The sequence below is a fragment of the Alosa pseudoharengus genome, unplaced genomic scaffold (genome assembly GCF_046254945.1).
Source record: "Alosa pseudoharengus isolate Yale_2024_CS ecotype anadromous, Long Island Sound unplaced genomic scaffold, YU_APseudo_1.1 YU_APseudo_1.1_scf_17, whole genome shotgun sequence".
Lineage (NCBI taxonomy): Eukaryota > Metazoa > Chordata > Actinopteri > Clupeiformes > Clupeidae > Alosa > Alosa pseudoharengus.
The window spans coordinates 9,750,292-9,774,913 of record NW_027468640.1 but is presented as its reverse complement, the minus strand read 5'-3'; the positions used below and the strand labels follow the sequence as shown (position 1 = coordinate 9,774,913).

The 24,622-nt window shown below is 40.5% G+C and overlaps 1 protein-coding gene across 1 annotated transcript in view; it reads left to right on the top strand.

The window, feature by feature from the left end:
• Window positions 1–1,726: 1,726 nt before the first annotated feature.
• Window positions 1,727–24,622, top strand: part of LOC143127939 (butyrophilin-like protein 10) — a 34,958-nt gene continuing 12,062 nt past the window's right edge. The window contains exons 1-12 of the mRNA XM_076289626.1: window positions 1,727–1,775; window positions 4,366–4,425; window positions 9,793–10,146; window positions 10,244–10,399; window positions 11,207–11,347; window positions 13,053–13,130; window positions 18,708–18,731; window positions 19,832–19,864; window positions 20,631–20,672; window positions 21,104–21,154; window positions 22,210–22,269; window positions 23,355–23,435. Of these exons, the coding sequence (XP_076145741.1) occupies window positions 4,368–4,425; window positions 9,793–10,146; window positions 10,244–10,399; window positions 11,207–11,347; window positions 13,053–13,130; window positions 18,708–18,731; window positions 19,832–19,864; window positions 20,631–20,672; window positions 21,104–21,154; window positions 22,210–22,269; window positions 23,355–23,435 (1,078 nt within the window). The 5' untranslated portion in view covers window positions 1,727–1,775; window positions 4,366–4,367. The remainder of the gene's footprint in view (window positions 1,776–4,365; window positions 4,426–9,792; window positions 10,147–10,243; window positions 10,400–11,206; window positions 11,348–13,052; window positions 13,131–18,707; window positions 18,732–19,831; window positions 19,865–20,630; window positions 20,673–21,103; window positions 21,155–22,209; window positions 22,270–23,354; window positions 23,436–24,622) is intronic.

Sequence of the window (24,622 nt, the reverse complement as noted above, 5' to 3'; positions counted from 1 at the left end):
GTGTTACAGCGGCTTATTGTTGGGATGTTTATGGTCCCTCCGTTTGATGTGCGTTTTGGCACCCCCTTGTTGCCACCGCTCTCCTTGTTTTTCAGGCCTCCAAGCTCGCGCCCAAGTGTAATGGCTACACCTGCACCCAGGGGTGCAATGCCATTTAAGGCCAACCTAACCCTGCTTGAGGAGAGAGGCGTTTAGGATCCGGAGTCGTCCCCATCACTAGGGGTGCAATGCCATTTAAGGCCAACCTAACCCTGCTTGAGGAGAGAGGCGTTTAGGATCCGGAGTCGTCCCCATCACTAGGGGTGCAATGCTATTTAAGGCCAACCTAACCCTGCTTGGAGAGAGGCGTTTAGGATCCGGAGTCGTCCCCATCACTAGGGGTGCAATGCTATTTAAGGCCAACCTAACCCTGCTTGAGGAGAGGCGTTTAGGATCCGGAGTCGTCCCCATCACTTCCATCCGTCCCGTTGTTAGAGGCCTTTGCCATATCGCTGCTGTCTGGCTGCCTGTCCTGAGAACCCGCTTGCTTTTTGATTTTCGTTTGAATACCCTAGACTCGTTTGTCATTACTGTAATCTTTAATTTTTGGTAATAAATATATTTTTGTACCCTGCGAGGCAATTCGTGTGCGCCTTCCCTCTTTATGTTACTTTGGTTCGTAGCACCCTGGCTATGAGCGCAACATACTAATCGCTAACCCACTAATCGAGATTCGTAGCATAGCCCACTTGTCAATTCTGTGTCTAAAGTGTACTGTGTCAAGCTTTGTTTTTTGTGGTCTTCGACTGTATTTGTGTTTTTTTTTTTTGCCTTTTTCAATTGACTCTGATTCTTGGAGTTTGAGATCTTCTGACTGTTTTCGCCTTAACTGTCTTGTAAAGTTTGATCCTGCTCTGTCTGAGATTCCTTGTTTTTGAACTGCCTGCCTTTACTGAACTTGTAAAGTTTTTTTTTTTCAATTCCTGGTGTCTGCTATTTGGTCTAATCCTACACGCCGGTCATTGGACCATGGCAATTACATAAATACAGACAGACACAGAGGACATTTTACAACTAAGTTCAATGCTACACACTACGTACAGAGACACAGACACAGATGACACTTCACAACAGATAACACGAATACACAGACACAGGGCAAAGTGGAAAAAAGACATTGTGAGAAATAAAATGAAGAAAGAGGATAAAAACAGTTTTGAAGCAGTGGAATGGGGTTGGGGGCAGAGGGGGAGGCTATTCTGAACAGATGTGTTTTAAGCATGGTTTTGAAGGTGCAAACACACACACAGCACACACACACACACATCAAATATGGCGTGTAGTTGAAATATCTGCCAGCCACATCATTTAATGGCATAAGGGGGCGCTATGGAGTCCCCAAACCTCTGTCTCTGTGACAGTGACTGTGAGGACTGAAGTGCACCAAATGAGTGAATTAAACATTAACTTTTATGACTTTTATGAGAGCAGCTACAGATATAAACCTCTGAACTTGGCATTGTATGCAATGTTGCCTACAGTTTATACCACTCATACAGTATATTTTAGAGTTTGTTTCAAATCAGACCTAAACTGAGCAGAAAGCGTGTTTTGAGCCTATAGCCAGGGTCCCTTGCATAGCAGCCCCCTCCGCTATCACATGCAGGTTCGCCCTGATAAGCTGCGGAGTAAGTGAAAGAGAAAGAGACAGTGGACGGAAATGACCTCTGTTGTTCTGATGAGAGCACTGGATTAAGCAGATTAGTTTCTTTAGAGAAACTTGGCCCTAGAAGAAGGTAAGAAAATGTATTTCTGTTTAAGACAATGTTGAATATTGAAATGACACAGTAAAATAATGCAATTGTAAAGTTCATTTTGAACTACCAATTGTGTGAAAGAAAATAGAGAAGTAGAAAACAGGATATGCCATGGCAACCTGCTATGGAAATGCTGCATGGGACTATGTGTGAACTAGGCTAAATGAAAAATGCACAACAAGCTACAGAGTGATTTTCATGAAGCATAAAACAAAATATGCTGAGATACGTATTAAGAAGTATAAGAACCTATAGCATTAGTATTTATATTGGTCCAATTATTCAAATTATTGCCAGTGGGTAACTGTGGGGATATGCTTTCTAGCTTTTACCTTGAATATAAGTGTGGATATGGGTTGAATGACTACAGGATCATTGAAGGTAAGACAAACAAAGATTGTCGACGTGTCCTGGGGCATGCAGCAACGTCAAGGGCATAGTTAATCTTTAACTTCAATAAAAAACACTGTAGCCAGGAAATGATACTTCTGGAGGAAGACAGTGAGAGGGCTTTATACAGGGACTTGATACAGTAACTCTGTATACAGCACCATCCACAATTATTGGCACCCTTGGTAAAGTTAAGTTAAAAGGTGGATTTGCACCCTGCTGAAACAAAAGAGCAAGAAACCAGCTTATGCTGGTAGCTGGTTTTAGCTGGTCTTTGCTGGTTTTTTTCTTCCAGCTCCTGCTGGTGTAGCTGGTTAGGGCACCAGGTGGACAGGCTTGACCATCTGAGGAAGCTGGTCTTGCTGGTGTGACCAGCCTGTCATGTGCATGATACAGCTGGTGTAAGGTGGTCTGGTCATGCTGGTGACCAGCCTGTCATGTGGGATACAGCTGGTGTAAGGTGGTCATGCTGGTGACCAGCCTGCCAAGCTTGACATTGCTGGTGTAAGATGGTGCCACCACTTTGTTTGTTTCCAGTTTTCTGAGCCTGGGCTGCCTACAGAGACAGGTTTTTTACATGGCAATCACGGAATGTCACGATGAGATGATTGCTGAATGTGACAAAAAATTGTAATGGCTTGAAATAGCGTATTCCTGACTGCGCCTTTCAACTGATCAGGCTGGGGTTTTTTCAGCAGGGCATTATCATTTTAGTCTCAGAGTGAAAACAGTGAGAAAAAAAATCCAACCTTGAAGGGAAGCAAAATTTATTCAGAGGGGAAAAAACGAAATACTTAAAAAGAATGATGTTTTGCAAATAAACACATGCCCATTCTAATGGCACCCATAGAAAATCGTATAAACAAAATATAACTGCACAGGTTAACTCTCCTACATTCCACTGCTAGCAACCCTGGAGATTGAGGCTGAAGATCAGCACCCTCCTCGTCAAATGCAGGAGAAACATTTTTGGAACAACTTTTCCAAACTTTTAAACTTTGCCTGTGCACGTTTTCTGAATTATGCACCGACTTTGTACGTCTCATTCATGACTGTTATTTAACCCATGTCACTGGAAATTATTTACTTGCTCCCGCATAGTAAACCATCCATTACTTGACAATCAATGTGTTTTCAATGTTGTATAGTTTGCCACGATGTGGCACCCCTGGTGGTTTGGCGTCCTGGGCCCTGCATAAGTGGAGAGGGACCCATGTTTATCTTGTTACTCCACACAGCTTTTATCCATAGCAACACAGACTCAACTATGGGAAACAAACCCAGGTGGATTGATTGCCAATGAGTGTCATTACCGCTGCTCCACCACACCCTTAGTATCATCCTGTAGGTCAATGATCCAAGATATATGTCCAGATCAACACAAGACAGTGTAGCATTGGTGTGTTCAGTGACTGTCTGCTGGGGTACCCAGAATGCTGAGCGGTTGTATTGTGCTGTCATAATGTCGAATTAGTTGTGTTTTAGGTTGCATTTGCGTGTTTACCATGTCATGTACTGTATTAGTCAGAGTGTTTAGTCTCGCTTTGGGTGTGTCTCCTGTATTATCCTCATGTTGGTGTGTTTGATTATTGTGTGTATGATTGTGGCTACCCTTGTGTTTCCCTGTATTATTTCCAGTGTTTTCCCACGCGTCCTCTCATAAATCACTTGCATTCAACTTGAGTCTTAAGTTCGCTGTTTGATACAATAGTTTACTTAACACAATCTTATGCCGGGGTTATCTTTGTCCTCTGATCTTAAATCAATAGAAAACCGGTTGGGGAAGCTAAAGGGGAGAACGCTCAGGAGACCACCTCTGAATGTGGACGATCTAAAGAGATTCTGTAAAGAGAGATGATCTCAAATCCTCTGCTTTGTATTCCCCATTTGTAATGTCATGGCAGAAAACTAAGAGCTGTTTTTTTTGGCAAACAGAGGCTTTAATTAAATACAGGGATACCAATAATTGTGGCATATTGTTTTATTAAAACTATTCATTTCCTTATGTAGGTATTGCTTTTTGCTTCCCATTGTGATATGAAGATAAATCACCCAATTGTTCACCAGGGGTGTCAATAATGTGTGGTAAACTGATAAAATGTTGCAGACTACTTGTTTTTTAAACATTGTTAGTACAGGTAATCATGCTTTATACTAACTGTATCATTCTCTTATGAAGCTATGCGGGTGACCTTGGCATTCCTGATTGTGTTTGTTGCTACGGGAAATGCTGACAAAGGTAAGTGTTATGAAGTGCTTAATTTAAACAAGCAGCTATTGCATTAATGAACTGGGCAGCCGTTGCCTACTGGTTAGCGCTTCGGACTTGTAACCGGAGGGTTGCCGGTTCGAACCCCGACCAGTAGGAACGGCTGAAGTGCCCTTGAGCAAGGCACCTAACCCCTCACTGCCCCCCGAGTCAATTGCGTCGGGATTAGTGTGTGCTTCACCTCACTGTGTGCTGAGTGTGTTTCACTAATTCACGGATTGGGATAAATGCAGAGACAGGCGCATAGCAAGCGTGGGGGATGTGGGTGTTATAACGTACACACTTTTGCTAGAACAGTTTTTGTCAGATTAAAATGAAAGTAAAATATGGAAATAGACGCTCCCGTACAGAGTTGGAACCGTATCTACCATAACGCACACACAGAGAGACACAAATAGGTCTGTTGATTTAATTGAACGGTCATCCAGCCAATCACATCAAGTTAGCCAGTTCAAATTCAAAGTGTGCGTCTTACAAGGGTGCGGCTGCTTGCATTATAACGTCTGCAGTGAGCAGATTTCAGGTAGAATTTAAATGATAATTGTTACCGCATTATGCTAATTTAGTAAACCAAAATTCACTGTCTGACAGTTTTTGTCACAATGTAGAAATGCAGGGAGTCGAAGTGAAAACGGGGGTGGGGTGCGCGCACCGAGGCACTTGTTTCTGCAGAAAGACCTTTGGCTACTGTCGGGGCATTATGCTTTCTCTGTCTATGATCTGCAGCTTTTCTCAAACTATGGGCCTTCTCAACAATTAACCTAATGGTACACGTAGCCGCGAAATTAAGTTATGCCCGGTGCTTCACACGTCTGATTTGCAGCAAGATTGAATTGGAACCGCGGACTGAAAACAAAAATAAACTAGGCTAAAAGTTTCCCCAATCAAAACGTATAAATTTGGTGTCATTAACTATATAGACATATCCCAGTCAGCACACATATGTCTCCAAGACGCTTGGAAAAGATCAGCTTAATTACATCGCGTTCCATTTAGAACGTCTTATTTGACCTGATCTTACAAACGTCGGCGGCATTTCACTGTCATATGTGTCGTAGTGCTACATCTACTGGAGATCTTATTGTCTTAAATACGATCGCGTTCCATGTAGAACATCTTATTTTGATCTTACAAACGGCGGCGTCAAGACAAATTTGAGTTCTACATCTGAGAACTAAGATTTCCAGCATGTAGAACTCAAATAGATAGATAGATAGATAGATAGATAGATACTTTATTGATCCCCAGGGGAAATTGTGCAATGTGTGCGTCCCTGCAGCAAGTGAAACTGAAGGTAACGTGGGCTAGAAGCAACAATAGTTTAAACAACGTGGCTTCCTGTAACTATCAATGTTAAAAACATAGAAACTGCTAATCATAATCTTTAAATTGACATTAATTAAGCTGGCTATATGCAACACAATTTATTTATATTCCCTTTGCATATGTTTGGGTGGACTTCAAACGTTTTTGAATTTGAGCTTACAGTTTTGTCACTATTCTGTGTCCTTTACATTTATTTAATAGGTATTAGTGATACCTCGAAATTAGGCTGTTATCTGTGAGGCAATTTATTGTAGCCTGCTAACCCACATGCACAAATCATAATTTCTGAAATGATTTCTTGATTTATAACATGAGATGTCTCCATGTAGGGTAGTGTCAAATAGTGAAGTGATAGCAGGTAGATCATGTAGGCCTACATGTCACATGAGCCACACATAGCCTAGGCACTGCTTCTTCTGTCCCTCCTAAACTGCATTAAAATGGTGTGTTTAGCAATCAGAATCTCAATTTTTTTTCGGGGGAGAAACTCCCAGACACCAATATAGTCCGCACCCCTCTCAGAAAATACTTACAACGTCCCTAGGGAGTTATTTATAATTTGGCCAGATTGTTTCATTTTCCTATCCCACAACCCCCACACTTTTAAAAAGCTTGATACGCCTCTGTGCAGAGACCAAATTAGTGAAACACACAGAGCACACTGTGAACACTGGAGCAGTGAGCTGCCTTGCAACAGTGGTGCTCGGGGACCAGTGAGTGGTTAGGGGCCTTGCTCAACTTCAACCGTGGATGGGAGAGCAATGCTCAACCACTTCCCCGCCCACATTTTCCCTACTGGTCGGGGATCGAACCGGCAACCCTTCGGTTACAAGCCCGAAGCCCTAACCAGTAGGCCACGGCTGTATACACCTAGCCCAGGTAAATAAGGGCTTGAACAAGAGAACATAATGTACATTTATAATGGAATTATAAATGTACCAAACTGTGTGTGTGTGTGTGTTTGTATACCTGTGTGCATGAGCATGAGGTACCTGTGTTTGTATGTGTGTGTGAGAGAATGTGAGAGCCAGTGCGTATGTGTGTACATATAAGAGTGTGTGTGTGTGTGTCTGCAGCACCTCTGTGTGTAAGTTAATTTAGTGATGGGCAAATGAAACTTTGGTGAACCACTGAACCACAGCAGCGTGAACCTAGCGACACTAGCTGAAAAGCAAAAAGATGGCCGCCACACATACATTTTTCAACATAAAAGTCCTTAGCAAACCAATATTTTTGGTTGTCATTCTCTTTTGGGGTCATTCTCCCCAGAGCTAGTCCAGTCCCTTAGCCACTACGCTCTCACCACCTCACAAAAGATAACTGAAACAAATGAAAAAGTAAAGTCCTCACACTAGATTAAATGTCCACATGTGCATCTAAAGACTGGTAGCAATGCAGCATATCAAATTGTGTAACTTGGAACCTTCAAATCATATGATATTAGCACAGATTTGTCTACCGAATTCTGATTGGCAGTTTGTGGTCATTTTCTTGAACGAGCCAAATGAAAGTTTAGTATATGTGGCAAAATTAATTCAAGCATGCCAAATTTCAAAATCACAAATTAAATGATTTTTAAGATAGAAATGCACCAATTGTAGTGACACATATGTATTTTAACTAAATCTGGAGTGGATCCAGAGAATGTGCAGTGATCCAATATGTGTAATTCCATGGTTTGCATCTAGTTCAAAAGATATTGGTGTTTGAAGCACCAAATTGACGTGATTCACTAGGTGGTGCTACACTACAAATAAGCAGTTATTGGCTGGGTTGATATGCCTAGTGGCCAAAATTCCAAAATAAATGTAAATCTTTGGCTCAACGGTTGTTGTCGAGTTATTCTGCAAAACTGCTTTATCGGAAGCATGGCTTTCAGGAGGGCCAGAATGGGGGGGGGGGTGGCCTTGGGGAGCAAAAACAACCTCAGGGGAGCATCATCAACCTAGTGGGGCTACAAGCATACCAAGTTTCATGTTCGCTGGTGGTTTAGTGATTAAAAGACCGAATATTGCTGTGGAAAAAAACCCAACAACAATTCGGATGACAAAACAAATACAGTATGAATGTGCTAGCGCTGGTCACAATACATTTTTCAATTGATCACTTGATGGAATACGTTGAGCAACATTCTAAGTGCAACATTGGTAAGCCTGGGTCAACTGATGCTCTTACATGCCACACGATTCACAAGACACTTTGCTCATTGACCGACTCTGCACTGACTGACTGAGCATTATTAATGACTCAAAGAATCATGGACTTTGATTTGAGTATTTTCCTGGTCTGAGTATTGTCTTAGTATGGAAAAGGAAAGAGGAGAAACATTTTTCTGTTTTCAAACTATTCCTACAGTAGTCCTTTAAAATATAAAATTGCTCAAATTCGCTACTCATAATTCATAATTCTGAGAAATTTTTGATTGTTTGTGTTATGTTTATGTTATGTGTGTGGGTGTGTGTGTGTGTGGGTGTGCGTGCTTGTGTGTGTGCCTGCGTATGTGCCTGTGCATGCAAGCGTACATATGTCTACTGTGTGAGTATGTGTCATACGTATGATTACTGTGAATGTATGTGTGTGTGTGTGTGTATCTGTTTGTGCACATGTGTGCACATGAAATGGGTTAACATGACCCCTGGAGGCAAACATACGGAAAAAAATGGTCATCCTAGGCCCTACAGTTCTTAAGATATTCACAGAGAACTGTGTCTGCCTTACCCTCCTTTCGGGGGGTCCAGTCCAGCGGGGGGGCTACAGATCAAAACGAAAAATGACGGTTCCATGCTATCCATGTGGGGGTACATGCCCACCAAGTTTTGTGTACCCCGGTCTTTCAGTGTCCCGGGAATCCTTGTTGGTGTACATCACTAAATGTACACATAAATTATTTTATTGTAAGGCCCCCCATGAACGAAAGTACACAAAACTTGGCATGCATTCGGAGGGTGTCATAATGATCCTACACTTTTAATTTCGTGCAGTTTTGACCTTGTCAGCCAGAGATATTGTGATGAAAACACCTAATTTTTTGCTTTTTAATTTTTAACTAGGTGGCGCTATACATGAAATAAGTGGTAATGGGATGGGTTGACATGCCCCCTTAAGACCAACATACATAAAAAAGGTGGACCTCCTAGGCCCTACGGTTCTCGAGATATTCACAGAAAACTGTCTCCGGCCACCTACAGGCCAGTTGGTGTATAGTAACATAAATTAATTTATTGTGTGGCCCCCCATGAACGGAATTCCACAAAATTTGGCGTGCATACAGAGGGTGTCATAATGATCCTACACTTCCAATTTCGTGCAGTTTTGACTATGTTAGGCCACAGATACCTTCAATTACAACACCTCATTTTTACTTTTTTGTGTTTAACTAGGTGGCGCTATACATGAAATGAGTGGTTATGGAATGGGTTGACATGGCCCCTTGAGATCAACATACAAAAAAAAAATGGTTTTCGAGATATTCACAGAAAACTGTGTCTGCCCTACCCTCCTTTCGGGGGGTCCAGTCAAGTTCGCTGCGCGGCGGTCATAATAATGTATGTGAGTGCACAATCCACCACAGAGCTTCCTCTATGAAAACGATCCAACAACGGGCAAGTATGTGTTTTCTGAGGACTAGCAAGTTAAATATAAAGGCTAGATCCCAGATGGCAAAACTTATGCAGCTCTACAGTAGGTCTAACCCTGTGTTGCTGCAGTCTTCTGAAGCATATATTAGAATAATATATTTGAATAAAAAACATTTTAAACAATGATGCAATGTGCAAAGATAGTCAATGAGCATATGAACTAAAGCTAGTGTGTGGCATGTGGGAGTGTTAAACTGATCCACGGATGTTCGTGTTCAGGATCTTTGTCATAGCATTGCATTATCAGAATTAGTTTTTTTGTGAGATCAAAGTTTGGATATTTGAGTACGGAAAAAAAAGTATGTGGTTGAGACAATGGAAAATGTTTAGGTGGCTGGTAACTGACATCTCTGTCCCTATTCACTACTTTCAGAACATGTGAAGTTTAATTTGACTGTTCCTGGGGGTCCAGTCTCAGCTCTTTTGGGAGCCTCTGTCACCCTGCCCTGTGCAGTCTCTCCTACATTCAGTGTGGTGCCACTAATGATGCGTTGGCACCGACCCAAGCTGTTTAAAACCCCAGTCCTGCTCTATGACAAAAAGAAGATCCAGCAGGACCCAGCTGGTACAGGGTACAGGGGCAGGGTGTCTCTGGTAGGAAGCCTGGAGCAGGGAAACGTGTCCATCAAGCTGGAGAACATTACACTGGCAGACAGAGGACTGTACGTGTGTTTTGTACATAGTGAAGTATGGTTTGAAGAAGCCAATGTGACTTTAAATGTGGAAGGTAAAGCACTGTACTAGACACAAAACACAACTCCAATATTACTTCAAATGTCAAAAACTAAAATGTGTCATTGCTTTGATTTCTGTTTTTCTTTCAGTCATGGGCACTCTTCCACTCCTGTCTGTATCCAACGGAGATACTGGACAGGTGAAGGTTTCCTGCACATCAGATGGATGGTCTCCACAGCCTGCACTCACCTGGACCAGTGGAGGAGGAGAGAAAATCAAAGGTCACAACACAGTCTATACCACAGGTAGCACTGATTTCATTAGCCATATTAGCAATACAGAGTTAGTGGTACCGTTACCTTCACTGAATACCGTTACCTTCACTAACAGCAAACTAACCACTGTGGTAGGCCTACAGTGGTGGCTGAAATATTTGCAAAACACAACAAAATAATGTCTGTTATTAAAAAAATTTAATTGTATTTTATTACATACAACAAAGTAGTTGCAGAGGAGGTCAGACCAGGAGGCCTCAACCAACCTGCAGCATACACTAATGTTACCAACATTTACTGTGACATGCTTCCGATATCATTAGACAGTGATATTGATTGGTTGCTAACAGAGGAAAATATATTTCTGTGCGACAATATTTTGATTTTAGTAGCTACTAACTGATGTAACTTGTACCAATGATGCAGCTGAAAAAGAATGCAGCGGTAGTTTAAAACTAGTAAGTTTCAATGTTGCAATGACGCACCTTACGTCTGAATTTACGATCAAATTTAAACTCGACTGGTGCAACCGACTGCTGGTCTTTAATCAGCCAGAAGAAGACACATGTAACTCTGGTAATTAAGATGTACCGCATAGCGGTACAACATATGAAAATATCATATCTCTCTGTAAAAATAAATCCTGCTTGTCAATTTATCTTCATCTCCTACTACTCCATCCACTACTCTTGCAACTCATGCTATGTGTATGTAATGAATGTGTGCTTGTGTGTGTTCACTTGTGATTGTGTGTGTGTGTGTGTGTGTGTGTGTATGTGCATTGATTGAATGTTTAATGTAATCTACTTGACACCCTCCCCTGCTTGTCTGTGTCAGATGACCAGGGTTTGGTGAGCGTGAGTTCCTGGCTGCTGCATTCTCCCTCAGAGTCTGAGTCGGTGTCCTGCTCTGTGGGACTGTCTGATCAGAAGAGGAAAGAGGGCAGAGTGGTGCCATACGTTTACACTTCACACAAAGGTACAGACACATTAACAGAGGGATATGTAAGTGTTCTGCACATGTGATGTCTGTAATTATGACCGTCGCGTAGGGGTCATATAGGGATTGTCAACGTTTTTTTTTTTTTTTTCCTTGCTGGATCTACTTGCTGAATTTTTGGTCAATGATTCCCGGGACACAGAAACATCGGGCCACATGAAACTCGGTGGGCATGTAGCCCCACTAGACTTTTACGGGGAAATTTTGTTTGGCCACTCCCCCCCCACCCCCCTCCTGGTAAAAAATTGAAAATGCAATATTATACTGCTTTAATCGTCCCTATCTTCAGATTAGATGTTCAGAACTTCACCAAATTTCATGTGTATTATTAATCTGACATCCTCTGGGGGAATGCCAGTTTTGTGGAATTTCATCCATGGGGGGCTATAAAATAAATTAATTTATGTGTACATTAATGACTGTACACCCATCAGCCTGTAGATGGTGGTGTTTAGCGAAGGGTTTCTGATAGAGGATGATGCTGTCTCACACGCACCTTTTCTCGCAAACACACACACACACACACATAAACACACACGTGCATACACACATGCATGCATACACACACACGCATGCACACACACTCACACCCACACGCACAGACACACACGCATGCACACACACACATCCACATGCACAGACATGCACACACACACACACATGCACACACACACACACACATCCACACACACACACACACACGCACTCAGTAGCATCCTGTCCATGTTTGCTGACACTTGCAATGAATGTCTTGTCAGCAGCCAAAAACTTACTTTAATGTTGGCCAGATGCTCCCATAATGCATTGCTGGTAATTGCAGGCTAGCTAATTATTGAATGTACTGGTAGCACTTTACAGTAAGGGTACATGAATTATCATTATCAATTACTTAAAGGGATATTCCACCATTTGGGGAATTACGCTCATTTTACAACCTCCCCTCGAGTTAAACAATTGATTTTTACCTTTCTCCAGTTCATCCATCCATTCTGTGAGTCTGGCAATACCACTTTTAGCTCCAGCCTAGCATAGATCATTGAATCGGATTAGACCATTAGCATCTCACCAGCCTAGCATAGATCATTGAAACGGATTAGACCATTAGCATCTCACCTGCTAGCATCATACCTAAAAGTGATTAAGATTTCCAGTATAAGTAAGTAAGTATAAGTATATATACTCTTTTGATCCCGTGAGGAAAATTTGGTCTCTGCATTTATCCCAATCCGTGAATTAGTGAAACACACTCAGCACACAGTGAGGTGAAGCACACACTAATCCCGGCGCAGTGAGCTGCCTGCAACAACAGCGGCGCTCAGGGAGCAGTGAGGGGTTAGGTGCCTTGCTCAAGGGCACTTCAGCCGCTTCCTACAGGTCGGGGTTCGAACCGGCAACAAGTCCGAAGTGCTAACCAGTAGGCCACGGCTGCCCCAAGTAATTTTCCTATTTAAACCTGGTCTCAAGTTAAAAAGTGTAATAAGACTGAAAATGAACGGGAAATGAAACGTGGCGATTTTCTAGGCTGATTTGACATGGAACTACTCTCATTGTGCTACAGTGCTCTCTCAATCTGGATTTTCATCTTTTTGTCACAATACTGCAGTAGAAATGTAGAATATTTAACTCACAACCTATTTCAATCAAGGCAAATTATCAGTTTTGTGATCATGTGATCTGTGAACAGGTGCTATGATTGGAGGAATCATCTTTGGTGTGCTAGTCCTAATCCTGGTCCCCACTGCGGTTATCTTCTGCATAAAAGGTACGTGCTGCCATAATAGCCAGCATGTACTTTTTGTGGACCACCTCTGTTATGTGGAATACTGTACTTTACTGAAAAGAAGTTAATGATGCAGTCTCTCTTTACAGACTAAAAACTTAGCTCATAGATGAACACATAGCAGATCTTAACACAGGGCACAACAGAGCTGAGTAATGCTTTATAATAAGGTGTGTTAATTAACTATTTACAAGGTGTTAAACAATAGTCTGTTAACTATTTACTATTTACTCTAGTGTAAATAAAAAGCTATTGTTGATCATTAAGCTGCTATGTTGCTATATTAATTAGCCTGTGTGAACCCAGACAGATATATGAGTAGGGGAGTAGTGCTGTTAAACACAACTAGAGATGTAAAAGTCTGGCTTCAGAAAGTCCTATTATCCTATTTAGTCCATGAGCCACAGGCCCAAAAAGGGGCGTGTCACTACCACTTGGGGGGGCAAATTCTCACTATATTTTTCTGAAAGCTACATATCTCTGGAGTATAAAATGGTATGATAGCAAGTTGGATCTTGTAGCTTTGTGGCTGTACAGGCCTTCAAAGTTGACTTCTGATTTGAAAAAAAGGAAATTCCGCCTATTGACTTTTTTTTGTTAAACCACTCATAAGAGCCCAGAAAACAATCCAAACCTCATTATTACTGATGCATATGTGGTGTTTGATGTTGGCATACATATTTTGAATCATTATGTGATTTTGCCCTTAATTTTGGTTGATAAAATTCAAGATTTATGTGTAATAATGAGCAAATCTACGTTTTCAGAGACACAACGTGTTGCAGCACTAATTGAAATGCCCACTACCTCATTAATCAATGTATTTATACCTTCCTACCTCCCAGCAGAGACTTGAAATACAAATGATTACATAGGTCTGCATTGCTATGCTATTTACTATTTGTAAATGTACTATTCGGAAAAAACACCAAAATTCAGTAAATTAGTATTTTATTGAAACTACCCATAAGAGATATTCCAAGAGATCAAAACATCATGATTACCAATCACATATTACCTTTACATTCAAGGAATACCATATGAAAATTGTTCACATCACCACATGTACCCAGCTTAACATAAATATTATAATTTTATAATGTCCAGGGCACATGAAATACATATAGTAATTTCCTGTGTATTAGCCGTATTGTGTATAAGCCACAGGACAGTGTTTTATGCAAGTTAAAAGAAACAAAACCATATACCATATTACTGCCCCCGTGTATTAACCTCATAGCTGAAGAAATTTTGCAAAATCATTGTACAAGATACAAGGATACAAGGAAGTTTATTGGGGGGGGGGGGGGGGGGTTTGCAGTAGAAGAGGGGTTTAGTAGATTAAGTGGCAGGGGCTGCATAAGAAAGGTGGGGGAGGATTGGGATTGGGGGGGGGCACCAACAAGGAGCACCCAAGAGCAAGTACATACATTTACAACAGTTTTAAAAATTCTACACAGTTAGATCTGATGAGACAGAATTGGATCAATCCATTTTCAGAGGAACATGAGTTCATTTGCATATCTACAGCAGGCAAAGCAACACAAGAGGTTAGGGATGATCTGATTCAGGCTTATACTACATGCAAAGATCATGACATAGAGGCTGGAGTCAGATACACCTAAGCACAAATTCCATGATACATTGACAAAGCAAAAATTAAATACATTTACAAGCATGAGTCAAAAAAGAAAACACAGGCACATGGGAAGACCATAATGTTAAAGACATGAGAGAAGTCTTTTGTCACCCTTTGGACCTTAAGCACGGTCATTGGCGACACCTGAGGGGACCCCAAGGAAAACCTCTAAAGCAACACTTGCAAAGCATTTGCAGAAACTTGCATCACTATCAGATAATCTTCCAGATGAATATAATACAGCAACAATCATTGATGGAATGTCTCTGGTCCAGAAGGTCAATAACAATGTCTCAACTTATGCAGACATTGCTGCTGCTATTCATAGCATGATCCGTAAAGAGGCAAAGCAGAGGCAGATAATTTTTTAGATTAAATTAGATTAGATTTAACTTTATTGTCATTGTGCAGAGAACAAGTACAGAGACAACGAAATGCAGTTTGCGTCTAAGCCGAAGTGCAAAAAAGTAGAAAAGTACAATGTGATATACACAGTATAGGCAGGTGGTGCATAGACAAAACAAGAAATATAGTGCAGTGTAGACAGTTAGTATACAGTTGTTTTGCAGAAGGTGGTTTAGAGTAGCATAAATTAAATATAAATATGTGCAGTGTATTAGCAGTTACCTTATAAGAGCAGAATAAATATGGCTATGTACTGTAATATGAACAATGTATGAACAACATGTACAGGTATGTGCAATGTAGTGGCGGTACCATTATAGTAGTAGTAAGAACAATATAGATATATGCAGTGTATTAACAGAATATATTACAGAAAAACTGAATAAATATGGATATTTAGTATGAACCATATAGACAGATAGGTACAGTATGTACAACTATGTGCAGTGTGGTAACAGTACCATTGTAGTGCAGAAACAGTAACATTACAATAGTATTAATAATAAGTGCATGTGCAATAAGTGTAATTACAGTATGTACATTTGTAAATAAATAGATGGATGGGATAGATGGGTGGGATAGGGTAGTGCAGTTGTGGGGGGGGCTAGGGGATGTCCGCCTCCTTGTTGTCCCTGTCAAGGTTGCCATGGTCGTGGACACCTCAACAGGCACAGGCAAGGAGGCATCAGGTGGGGGCGGGGCAGGGGGTGATGGGTGCTTAGTTTGTTGGATGTCACCGGGATGCAGAGCTAGAGTTCAGTAGGGTGACAGCCGCAGGAAAGAAGCTTCCTCTGAACCTGCTGGTTCGGATGCGGAGAGACCTGTAACGCCTCCCGGAGGGGAGTGGGGTGAACAGTCTGTGGTTGGGGTGAGAACAGTCTTTGATGATGCGCGCCTTACGCAAGCATCACTTGCCCTGGATGGCCTCGATGGAGGGGAGTGAGGAACCGGTGATGTGTTGGGCAGTTTTCACCACCTTCTGCAGTGCTTTCCGGTCGTGGGCAGAGCAGTTGCCATACCAAACTGTGACACAGTTGGTGAGGATGCTCTCGATGTTGCAGCGGTAGACGTTCACCAGGATCTGAGGAGACAGATGGACCTCAGAAAGAAGAGACGCTGGTGAGCCTTTTTGATCAGGGTAGAGGTGTTGAGGGTCCAAGAGAGGTCCTCAGAGATGTGGACAACCAGAAACTTGAAGCTGGTGACATGCTCCACCTCAGTCCTGTTGATGAAAATGGGTGTGTGTGTGCTAGATTTAGACTTCCTGAAGTCCACAATGAGCTCTTTGGTCTTCTTGGTGTTGAGAGCCAGGTTGTTATCAGTGCACCACGATGTTAGGTGCTGGACCTCCTCCCTGTAGGCCGTCTCATCGTTATTGCTGATGAGCCCAATCACCGTAGTGTCATCTGCAAACTTGACAATGGTGTTAGAGCCATGTACAGGTGTGCAGTCGTAGGTGAAGTGGGAGTAGAGGAGAGGGCTCAGGACACATCCCTGTGGTACACTGGTGTTCGATGGTTGAGGAGGTGCGATTATCTAACCTAACAGACTGAGGTCTGTTGGTTATGTTTTTTGGTAGATGTTTTTTCTTTACCTTGACATGTTTCGACGTATACTTCCATCTTCATCAGAAGGTCACACGGTGGAGTAGTGTGACGCGTTTTTATCAGCTGATGTTGTTATGGAGATGTGATCCACCTGTCAGTTTTTTGACAGCTGGACCACACCTCCTGCATGCCAGAGTCATTAAGCAGGAGAACAACCGATACCACCGCTGGATAAAGGAGGCGATTGAAATAAGAAAGCGGAGCGATGAACAGAGATGAGGGAGCATAGGCTACATGCTCTCCCATACCTGGAGTGCCGTCCTGGGGGGCGGCGGACTGACAGCAGGAGGTGTGGTCCACCTGTCAAAAAACTGACAGGTGGATCAAACCTCCGTAACAACATCAGCTGATAAACACGTCACACTACTCCACCGTGTGACCTTCTGATGAAGATGGAAGTATACGTCAAAACAAAAAACAAACTTATTTATCTCAAGTGTAGACACAATGAATGCAATACAAGTAGTCCAGAATCCAGTTACAGAGGGAGGTATTGATGCCCAGTTCACTGAGTTTGGTGATCAGTTTGGAGGGGATGATGGGGTTGAAAGCTGAGCTGAAGTCAATGAACAGCATTCTTACATACTGTAGGTGTTGCTATTGTCAAGGTGGGACAGGGCAGAGTGAAGTGCCATAGAGATGGCATCCTCTGTGCTCCTGTTCTGACGATGAATTCAATGAATAGATTAAAGATCCTTTGTACTCGTTTCAGCTACAATTTAAAAAACATTTGTACTGCAGACCTACAATGTCATCATTTAACATTAATTTCAACTCGCAATTGGAAGTAAGGAAGGTAGAATAGTAATGATCAATAAGGTCTGCATTCAGGTATAACATGTTGCTCTGAAAACTCAAATTAGCTTTTTTTTGCACATAAATCTTGAATTTTATCAACCAAAATGAAGAGCAAAATCACATAATGAGTCAAAATATGTATGCCAACATCAAACACCACATATGCATCAGTAATAATACGATTTGGATTATTTTCTGGGCTCTTATGAGTGTTTTAACAAAAAAAGCCAATAGGCGGAATTTCCTTTTTTTTCAAATCAGAGGTCAACTTTGAAGGCCTGTACAGCCACAAAGCTACAAGATCCAACTTGCTATCATACCATTTTATACTCCAGAGATATGTAGCTTTCAGAAAAATATAGTGAGAATTTGCCCCCCCCCCAAGTGGTAGTGACGATCCCCTGTGGCTCATGGACTAATTATAACTTTTGGAATAGAAAACTTTCACACATTTGTTCTTTAGTTGTGAGTTGTGACTTGGTCCAGATAGGTAAAATTGAGGTGTTTGTATTCAACAAGCTGCATGATAGGATGTCACATTGTACTATGAAGTTCTGAGTGGCACACTGAATTACATGTTTTCAGACCTAGGAAACCCATAAACAATCGACCGGATATTGTTGTTTAATTTTTTTCTTTTTGCATCAGTAGGCCTCCCAAATACCTAAACACGTGCGGAAAAACAATGAAAAAATCAAGTTATGTCAAGTTATGATAACTTTAAAATGAAACTAAGGCTTTCTCCTTAGAATTGTGTAAGCCAGTGTTTCTTAACTGGTCTGGCCTTGGGACCCTCAATCTCCCATGGTTAATAAGTGGCGACACATAGTTTTTAGCATTCAAGCCAACTGATAAAGTGAGGTAACCTATGTGGTAAAAGCGCAAAAGTGCCTGTAGCCTACTTGTTCAGAACATGCTGATGTTAGGCTCATTTGCAAAGTCCTCAACTCCTGTGTCGTCTTTCAAAGTACTCGACAGGTTTGTCTTTGATAGTACGGTGCTTTGTTTCCATGTGGCATTTTAGTTTTGCTGGTTTCATGTTCTCTTTAATGGTTAACATGTGTTCTCCAAAATAAAGTGTTACCGAAATCTGTTCTTTTTTTGTTCCAGGTTCCCGGAAAAAGAAAGAAGAGGGTAATTTATTGCATTAATGAAGACGTATAATTTGTCTTTGAGAACATTTCAAACATACACAGAAACAGTGTTATATTCCCTGTGCTATAATCCAATCTGGCGAGCGATTTGTGTATGTCGCCATCTTGTGGCCGTGCCATTACTGCCCTGCCCACTGACAAGTTGACAGCAGCTGACAGTGACTGCAGACAACAATGTCAGTGTAATGGGAAATTAAATTTGGGTTGACGATGTCAGATAGTGGCCCCCAGTTACTGATATAGGTAGCTTATCATGGGTGGTTGTAGTGTAGTGGTTAAGGAGCTGGACTAGCGAACAGTAGCCTGAAAGGTGTTGGTTCAATTCCCGACTTCCACTGTTGTGCCCATGAGCAAGGCACTTAATCCCAAATTGCGGGGACAATGTAATACAGTTGACATACAGTATATAAGTCCCTTTGGACAATATCAGTATCTGATAAATGTATCAGTATCTGATAAATGAAAAATAAAATTAAAATTATGATATTAAGATATTAATTGGCTACAGCAATAAAACATGACCGCTAAACCGTAACATTAGGTTACAGTAGGTAGCTTTAGTGCAATCATTCACAAGTTGCATTTAAGTTCTATACGGCTCTGCATTTAACTATTAGGCCAGTGACATCTATCTTTAGAAGTATTCAGGATTATTTTATAGACCGCCTGGCATGTGATCAACTCCAAAATGGGAACTACAGGTCACTACACTACAGAAATACTGACGTCTATGAGTTAGCCCCACCATCTTGGTTAACTTTCAATCAATGTACCTCTGTACATTGTAGTCTGGATGTACCAAAGGTGTGTGTCATTACTATTGGAGCAGCCGGACATCATATGTCATACCACAAAAAAACAGTTTAAAGTAAAAAAAAGAAAAGCTGGAAAACAGGTAAATTATTCACTTCCACAGGTAGTTTCCATAGACATACATGCAATCTTCTCTTTATTACACCGCAGTAATGGCGCTGTTGATTCTGCCAGATTGGTCTATAGGTACAGTAGGGGATTTCCAAGAGTGGCCAATGTGTTCCCCAAAATAAAGTGTTATCGAAATCTGTTCTTTTTTTGTTCCAGGTTCCCAGGAAAAGAGGAAAAAGGAGGACGAGGGTAATTGATTGCATTGATGAAGACACACTTTGTGTTCAGACATACACAGAAAATGTGTTAAATTCCCTGTGTATAGGGGATTTCCCAGAGTGGCCAATCAACAACAAATCCAATTTTCACATTACAAAGCTTCATTCAAAGATGAATTCACCATTGGCTTGTTGCAGTCACAAAAACGCCACATGTATTACTTAGGATCCAAGACTCCTTCACGACACAACATGGGTTACTGGCAGCGTGAATGCCTTACCAAAGAAACAAAACAGAAAAAGCACATCACCAGCAGTGAAACCTTTGGGAGCATTTCACTGTGGTTATCAAGCAGTACCTTCCTTCATCTGTTGCGTTGAATTAGGCTCATAACACCACTGAAATCTCAACAGTATGTCTGGTGTGGTGTCTGGTGTGCCTCCTCCACACTCATGATGGTTTAGGACACCTTACAATTAGACACAACATATAGACCCTTTCAACAATAAAAACAAAAACAATGCTTGAACGTTCTATTTGGGCCCCAATCTACTTCCTCTGCATTAAGATAACATATGGAATGTTAAAAAGGAAGTCTTGTGGGGCCAACTATGATGCTGATAATGGAACTCTCTTGAAAGGGTCTATACTACTCCAGAAACACAGTGACAAGGTTTCACATTATCTCAGAGTCAATTCAGGTCAAAACATCCTATAGGTTGTACATCTTGTCTTGCATGTGCATAGTTAACATGAGTGCACAGAATGACATAAGATATGTCCTCTGTTACTACAGGGAAAGAGAATGAAAACCTGATGGAGATGAAAGAGAAAGACGGTAAGACACTATCCATAGGAAAACAAAATATGAAATAAGATTTCACCTGTTTCTCCCAAAGACCCATTGGGTGAAATCAGGAGAAATAACAGTACATTGAGAAGAAAAGCAGAGCATTTGGAGATCTTTAGTTGAACTCATATTGGACGTGGGCTGAGACAAGAGCAGGGCTAATACTAATTCATCCATTCTAATCTGCCTCTATCATTTAAAAATTTGCTTTGCAATGGGAAGACCCAAATCGCAGAGTCTCTTTGAAATATTATTGTAAAGCATCCTGTGGTTTCTTTAAATGGACCACGTTAATCCAAGATCATTAACAATATCTGCACATGGTGTGTGACACTCCTATGATGTGTCTTTTGAGGGACTCAAAGTTTTTCCAACCTTTAATTATGTTAATTGTTTTTCAAATGTTGCCTTCTATAAAGATTCCCTGATGCAAATAGAGAACACTACCACAAGACTGAAGCACAATTACGGTAAATATAATCTGATAAATGTTGAAATTGAGATGTTGGTGGTCAAGACTCATCTAATAGTAGAGACGCAAAGGATTAAAACACTTTATTGTTATTCATGTGTTAAGACACCACACATGCTGTGTCATTTGAAACCATGTCTGCTAAATGGCTATAGCTATGTAGTGAAAATCTGCTGAGATTTAAAAACAGTGTTTTTCAACCTTTTTTGACACTTAAAAAGACCCACGGCACACTAACATCCTGTGTGAAGAAAAAATAAACATACCATAGCCTAAAATTTCAAATAATACACAGATATGGCCTTATTATGGCTTCTATGCAAGACCTGCTCAATAAAACAAGCGCCCTCTGTTTCATTTGTAGGTGACTATATTTAATTTAATTTAATTTAATTGTTGTTATGAACTGGATATGTGATGATTTTGTGAATACTGGATATGGGGCCCCTGTTGTACAATGCCTACCACAAATAGTGCAATCATACAATCAATGAGAGCATGTGGTTATAAATTCTTTGATGCAACAGTTGCTTTTCTGGACCAGTAAGTGACATTTGGGTAATTTTCTGCGGCACACCTGATGATCTCTCACGGCACACTAGTGTGCCCCGGCACAGTGGTTGAAAAACACTGGTCTAGAAAAGAGTCCATTGATGTCTGTTTCTGAATCACCAAAATCACAGAAATGTGTATTTTCTTTATAAACAACTGCATTTAGAACCTTAGTTTACAAAAAATATATGTTTGCTGCACGTCTGAAATGATTTGGTAAGACTTTAATGTACAAATTTAAGTTTAAATTCACTTTTAGTTTTACCTGTGAAAACAGTAAATGGCAAGTTTGGAAACAGGTGTCAATAGGCTCCTTTCCAAATAGACCTGCAGAGCAAATTCAAATTTGCTAACAGGTTCGTTTGGGTTCACCCAGGCTTTTGGGTACAAATGTGGGTAGACTAAGTAAAGTAACACTAGTAAATGATGTTCTGCGTTATGAAAAGATGGGGATGTATTCATCAGTTGGATTTAATCTGTAATAATCGTCCCTGTATAAAGGTGCGCTGATGAAACTGAAGAAGAAAATTCAGGACACACAGAAATTGCAAGTGGGAGAAGGTAAATATGTCACAGGAATTTCAGTCAATACAAATGTGAATGAAAACATGTAAGTATTATATAAATATTTAACTTCCAGCCCCATTTTGAGTGTTTTGCCCAACATTGCACATCATACAGGCTACTTAGGAGGGCACTGCTCCCACACACATCATGTCCTACTTGTAGCGTAGAGAGCTGCAGTATGCAACACGGGAGTCTCGGGTTTGAATCCCGGCTCCTCCTTGCTTAATTCAACATTTTCAGCTCACTGCAATTTCTTTAGAGTTGCTTTCTACAGTGGAAAATGAAAATGATGATTTGTCATTTTGTCCTGAGACTTCCTCAATCCCTAGTAGCAGGAACTTTCAGCAGCCCTTTCCAGCAAGGCCCCCCCTTGGGTTTACATTGGGACAGACTATCAGGAATTTATTTTGAATGGGATGGGTAATTTGTGCAAAAGTGCTTCTGTTTAGGACTGTGTGTGATCTAATCAGAGTTGAGCAAAGGCATAGAGAAAAACAATAAGATAGATAGATAGATAGATAGATAGATAGATAGATAGATAGATAGATACTTTATTGATATTAAAGTATAGTTATGGTTTGTATAATATTGTTTTATTTTCCTTAGGCTGTTGATTAATTTGACATTATTGTTTATTATTGATATTCTCCTTAATGTAGTCTTACCATGTCATTGTTTTTATATTATTGATTGAATGGACATTATTGTTTTATTATTGCTTTTCCCCTCATTTTCATTGCTTATTTTATTAGGCTATTGATTGAATTGATATTATTGTGTATTATAACTATTCTCCTTATTATATTTGACCAACATTCTAATCTGTTCCCTGTTCAATTTTAAATATTATTATGTTGTTTGTATTTATGTGTCGCTTTGGACAAAGGCGTCTGCTAAATCCATAACCATAACCATAACCATAACTTTAAGTGTGTCTGCTAAATGATTAACTGCAAAGGAACAATCCATCTGTGCATTCAGTAAAAACTATGGACATGATATATTTGTAGATACTAGACATTTTCTCATTTCAAAGTATATCTGCAAATTTACTACCATCACATGAACTTAATTTTTAGATCGTGCCCCACTGAATAAGCTGCTGAAGGAACATGGTAAACTGAATATGGAAAATCAGAAACAGACGGATTACATAAAAGGTTATTTATTTTATTTTATTTATATATATATATATATGTGTGTGTGTGTGTTATATTATGTTATGTATATATGTTTATATATATATGTATGTATGTGTAGAAACTTCATAGTGTGTGTCCTTGATTGTCTAATGTTTGAGGGGGAGTGCTGTTTGATTGGTCTTTGCTTCCCACAGGTGCTCAGTACTGTAGGTTACAATACAGCTTGTGTGGGTACAATAAGGCTCCTTGCATGTACGCCTTGTTTGTTTCCGGTGGAGCCATGTGTGTTTGAACCTGCTGCTACTGTTAATATAATTAGTGTCTACAGGGACCCGGTTGGGTGTTGCACCTAGTAAATCAACACATTACGATAAAGTTAAAATTGTTATTATTGGGCAGACAAGATATTCAGTGTCTGAGTGAAGGTGTAAGGAGCAGAATACAACAGAAGATGCCATTACTTAAGGGATAATGCCTTAAGTAACTATCGTTGTAATAGTTACCATTTATAGGCATTGATATGGAACGGCGATTAAACTTTTTTTTTACCAGACCTACTTCATAGGTGTAGTATATCACTTTTTAAACGACACCCTTTTCAACCTAGACCATGGTATAAAACACAGTTAACGCTCCACCGGAAACAAAGTGGCCGCATTGAGAGCCTTTCGTGCAAAGAGCCTATTGCTTCATTCACACAATTGAACAACAGCTTTTGATATTAAAGGGGAACTTGGCAACTATTTCAACGTAATAAACCCGCTTAGAAATCATTTGGATGGTTAAATGACCTGTTCCGGTGAAAATGGTGACTTTAGGCTACATGGTCCTCGTTTTAGATTGGGGGGCTGCAAAATTTACTACAAATAGGTAAGAAAGGTCTTATAAGCATATTAGTTATCCACCTCTTTGTCTTATACACCATTAACAAGCATTAGCAAGCTGCTTGTTAACACTTACAACTGTTAACAAATATGCTTGTAAGTAACTTAAAAGGCTGCTTATTATCACTTACAAGCTGCATGTTAACAGTTAGTTAATGTTATTAAAGGATAACAACAGTTAACTAACTGTTAGTAATGAATTGTTAACTGCTTATTATGCACTGTTAATACCTAATAAGCACATGTTATTCTAAAGCGTTACCAAAAATCTCTCTCTTTGTCAAACTAAAACTTTAATAACAATATTTTTTCCTTAACAAA